Here is a 5418-nt window from a genome sequence, read left to right on the forward strand (position 1 = left end):
AAAATTGGGAAAAAAATATGTGTTGTGTGTACCTATATAAAACAGGTTTGCCACAATAAAAAAATCAGTCTACTTAAACATGGAATACGTGTCAGTTTATAGTAGAGTCAAAGGAGTGAGAGAAACTCCTAGAACTGAAACATGGACTTTTATCTTAGACAACGCAGGACCAGAGGATATCGCTAAAATCCTTCAGAGTGAATACCAGTATTTGATCATGACCCGAGATCAACAAACGTTAAGAGGATTGATTCAAATGAAACACTGGAGAACGAAGCGTAGCATGATGTATTTCGTTCATCCTCTGCGTTGTTGGAAAGTATGTGAGAATAGTCTCGCATCCGAAAGACTACGTTACATGACGGGAGAATATGAAGAACACGGAAAGTTATTAATCATAAAAACTGTGTAACTTTATCGATCATAAGTTTCTTAATAAAAAATAAAAGTGCATCTGGTGTTAGTTTTTGTACTTTTCTCTCAATCATTGTGATAAACAGCATCTTTTCAAAAGATGTGGGTGGCCCTGAAAAGGGCCGGGGGGGGGCTACTAAAAGTCCCCACACTGTCTAGGGATTGTTTACCCCTTACTGTCTGGCGGCCTTCTTGTTTCGGCGGCGGCTCTTCTTTAATGGCTGCTTGGGGGCATCTGGCACCCCTTCGTAGAAGAAGTGCCACTCGCACTCCCCGTCCTCCCGGAATACAATGCGCCCCGGGGGCCGCTCCACCAGACGCAGTTCTGCCTCCCAATCTTCCCGAAGGTGTGGGGGAACAACGTTGTGGTTGGTGATGGGGGCGGCATGGCGGTCCTCTCCACCGGATTAACCCTTGCCAGTATCCTCGCTAGGAGTGAGTAGCTCATCTCAAAATCTGCTTAAAATCTGCTTCTTAAAATCTGCTTCTTAAACAATCTTCACAAAGTTGATGCTGGATTACCAGGGAAGCGAACTGGAGAGAGCGTTGGTATATAACGAAAGAGCACGGACCTCCTCGAAAACATCACTCGCTTCGGAGACGAAGCCAAGATGGCGGCCGTCAAAATGGCGGATTTGTGCTTTGGAGAAGAGTGTTTTTTCTCATTTTCTTTTTCTACATATTCAATTTCTGTGCATTGTGGATTTTATCTGATAGATTCTGGGACACCAAATTCATTAAACTTAATTTTATTTTGCTAGGTTGCATAGTATATAAATAATCGAAGGTCAAAGAGGTCGAGTCGAGGGCACACGCACTTTCCCGACCTCTTTAAAAATTAATTTCTCACGTCTATGAACTGTTAGAAACCTCAATGATAGTTAGATCGATAGAGAAAAACATATTTCATCATATTTTGATGCCACTTTGAATAGGGTAGTGAACCCTTATCAAAGAAATCCCCTTGATTGACACTCAACAAACACACCTCTGAGTGTGACTTATAAAAACGAAAGCTGTAGCATCGACACGCATCAAACACATCATGAGTGTGACTTATGTGCAGGGAGATTTACTCACTATGAAAGTCGGTGGTATTGTACAACAATATAATTTATTGGCAAATGGAAATATTGCTCGCCGGAATAATTTGGCCCTGACGCAAAGACTGCCAATTCCTAAAACAACTCTCGATCGTGGAGTTCCTGGAAGTTTATACATTTTACCTCGTTCTACACACCCCGATGTTATTTGTTTTTTAGGACAATGGGATTACGGAAAACGTATTCCACGGTATCGAGACTCTCATGAACAACGAGGACTGTGGTTTCAACAGTGCTTACGAAATTTGGGCAGATTGTCGTACAAGACTTTAGCGTTTCCTTCTAAGATTAGTTGTGGGTTACTGGGAAATTCCACTCATTATAAACAATGTATTCATGAGTTTGCTTCTATGTATGATAAACAGGTGTACATGTATATTGTCATTAAAACATGTATTTGGTAATAAAGTGCTTCACATGTATTTTGTATGTTTCTCAATCATTGGCATAAAAGTTTCTTTTCGTAATATGTATGATAAACAAGTGTATATTGTTGTATTTGGTAATAAAGTGCTTCTCGTGTATTTTGTACGTTTCTCAATCATTGCCATAAAAGTATCTTTTTGTAACATTTGGGGTGGCCCTAAAAAGGGCCGTTTGGTCCAAAGGACCGACTTTTTTTCTGTGTAATGCCTAGATCCGCTAAACCGGCATAACGGGCACCGTCCCCGGGTCTGTGTCCTCTCCTCTATCCTCTCCACACACATGCAGCAAGCTGGGCACTGCCAACACACACACACCCGCACATGATTCCGGAGTGTACCCTGTCTTGCCAGCAGACAGGGCACTTAAACCAGATATGAACCGCCCTAACTGCCCAGCCAGGGACAGTCATTGGGTGGTTCCTGGGGGGATGGCTTGCCACAGGTGCGTGAGCTGGCCTCGGTGGCGGAGTCCTCCCTGCCGACCGGATGGTCGGTGGTGGGGGTCTTGCAGGGGCTGTTGGTCTTGGCGATGATGGTGGTGGTGATGGTGGAAGCGTGTCCGAGACCAACAGCGATGGACTCTGCGTCGGGCTAGGAGGTGACTTCGGGAACGGTGACTTTGGCGAATACTCCACCGGCGACGCTGGCGACTCGCTCATCGGCACCGGGCTGTATTCTTCCGGTGATGCCGATGGCATCGCTGCTGGTGGTAATGCAGGCGTCACCGGGGAGTAGGGTGGCGGTTGTGATGGTTGCTGTGGGGCCTGTCGGAGAGGTCTCGTCGCTGTCGACATCCGGGCTGTGTGGTGGCGTCACATCCCTTCATACTCCTGCCGCACCCGGTTGACGATCTCATGGGCCCCATCGCGGTCAAAAGGGGAGAGGCTGCTCAGGTCGTTCTGAGAACGAACGACCAATTCTCCCCCACCCGTTCTTCTGCCACCACCACCAGCCGGTAGCGGAATCCAGGCAGTGTCTGGAAATTGAAAAATGGCTGTCTTCTTCTTTCACCCATTTTCTTAAAAATCTTCTACAGCTTTGCTGGATCACCAGTGAAGCGAACTGGCGAGAGCGCCGGTATATATCAGGAAAGCGCGGACCTCCTCGAAAATATCCCTCGCTTCGGAGACGAAGCCAAGATGGCGACCGTCAAAATGGCGGATTTGTGCTTTCGAGAAGAGAGTTTTTTCTCATTTTCTTTTTCTAGACATTCAATTTCTGTGCATTGTGGATTTTATCTGATAGATTCTGGGACGTTGAATTCATCAAGCTTACTTTTATTTTGCTACGTCGCATGGTATATAAATAATCGAAGGTCAAAGAGGTCGAGTCGAGGCCCAATGTTTCTTCTCCACTTCTTGAAAAATTTATTTCTCGACCATGTACATCCATAAAAACATCTCATAGGGTCTATTCAATAGAAAACACCTTATTTTATTAGATTTTCACTCCACATTTAGGATTTTTTGGATTCGTCATAAAATAAACCCTTCTCTGAGAGAATCAACAAAACACAGCTTTCGTTTAAACAATTTTATTCATGTCAGATATCATTATTTCAAATACATAACTCCCACACACAACACCAATACACATGTCTTTTTAAAATAGGGTACAACATTTTTTCCACTTCTCGAATCCTGCGTTGAAATCGATATCGATCAGCTGCTACGGTCATCCAGATACTTTTTCGGTCTTCTTCGGGTAACAAATACACTTCATTGTTGTCCAGATTAAAGGTTACACATTTTCTCGTATTTTGTTGTACATGTGGTGAAAATACTGCACTCGAAGGGTCTCGATCACTCCAGTGATGTGCGGCCTTGTTCTCTTTAATTCCTCTGCTACTAAATGAATCAACACCAATGACTCGCGGTTGATACGGTTCTCGATCAAATGTCTGCATATCCACGAATATTCGTCTAACGTGATTGGAAATATTTCCGAACGAAGATAGGATTTCAAAAATTGAAATCCTGGCAAGCTTTCTATTTCCTCAATACACTGTAGGACAAATGTTTTTTCGATGTTATCCCTCGCAGTCATGATTCAGCAATAAAAAATCAAACTGGTGAAAGTCCTTTATATTTTATGTACACTTCTCGAAGCCAGTCCTTGGTGATACTTTCAATCTCGGTGGTTTTTACTGGCATGCGTTTCTTGAATTCCTCGCCCACGACATGAATTAACATCAACCCGGCGTCGTTATAGAGACCCATGTACACATGGTTCCGTAGATCTGTATATTCGTCCAGTCATTGGAAACACTCCCGATATCAGAAAATTTTTAGCAAATTGAAACACCACATCGTCTTGCATTTTCTCGACTCATTCTAATGCATGCTTATGCGCTTTTTCTGCGAGGTTGTCACTTCCAGCCATGATTTGTAAATGACTAAAAAGAATACAAGTATCCGCTTTTTCTGCGATGTTGTCACTTCCAGCCATGATTCGATAATGAAGGAAAACTAGTTAAAACGCATCATTTCCATGAATCCCTCTTGTAAACATTCTTGTAGAATGATCTCGATGTCTCGGGCTTTATCGGGGATGATTTTCTTGAGCTCCTTGGCATACAGATAGATCATGATCAATCGCCCGGGATTTGTGTCTTTAACTAACGATCTACCAATCCTCTGAAAACTGTCAAGATTCCCCACCTAGTGTATAGCCGATTGTACATAGGCTTTAGCAGATTTATACCAAGACGAATTTTCAACAATCTTGACAAAATATATAATATAAGTATGACCGTCTAACCAAGTGTTGGAAGTTCCACCCATAGTAAATAAATAAGCTAAGCAAACAAACGTATTTATAGGGGGAAAAGGTCGTGGAGTGTAGAGAATATTCTAGATTTGATACAATAGGGTTTTTCAAGTTCAATTAGTGCACTAGCACGCGCTGGTCGCGAGATGTTCTAGATGCTTCCATCACCGGTTGTTCCAGAAAAAGATGATGCAATAGAGTGTTGTACAGTAGCACGCGCTAACATTCTCGAGCATTACACTGTTAGTCATGGACGACAACGTATGGGAAGAATTGAAAGAGAAACGTCGAATGAGAATTCGTATGAGATCTAAAAATTGGTGTTTTGAATATGTCTTACAACAGAGGGAAACGGAACATGACATTCTGATAGATTTGAAAGATTGCTACTGGAAGAAGAGTACTGTAATACAGTTTATGATTGCCCAGTTTTACACGCCGTCTAACGGAACCAGAAAAGAATCGGGATTCATGCGATTGAAAAAACGTCGTAACAGAGGCGGCGCATGGCGACAGCTTTTTTGTGCAAACATTTATTGGCTGGAAACAATCAACGTGATGAATTTCCGAGGTAGCAGAACTCAAAAAATAGAAAACGCCATTACCTCAGAAGATCACACTTATAACTTTTATGATGTAGATTATCCCTACGAATTTGGCCAAAGAGACTATTAAAAACACACACACAAAACAGCCCTTTTCAGGGC

At 42.8% G+C, this 5418-nt stretch overlaps 1 protein-coding gene across 1 annotated transcript; it reads right to left on the reverse strand.

The window, feature by feature from the left end:
• Nucleotides 1-2205: 2205 nt before the first annotated feature.
• LOC130051419 (uncharacterized) lies at nucleotides 2206-2736 on the reverse strand. The gene has a single exon (XM_056153335.1). The coding sequence runs from the start codon at nucleotides 2734-2736 to the stop codon at nucleotides 2206-2208; it is 531 nt and encodes a 176-aa protein (XP_056009310.1).
• Nucleotides 2737-5418: the final 2682 nt, after the last annotated feature.

Source organism: Ostrea edulis, chromosome 2 (genome assembly GCF_947568905.1).
Source record: "Ostrea edulis chromosome 2, xbOstEdul1.1, whole genome shotgun sequence".
Classification (NCBI taxonomy): Eukaryota; Metazoa; Mollusca; class Bivalvia; order Ostreida; family Ostreidae; genus Ostrea; species Ostrea edulis.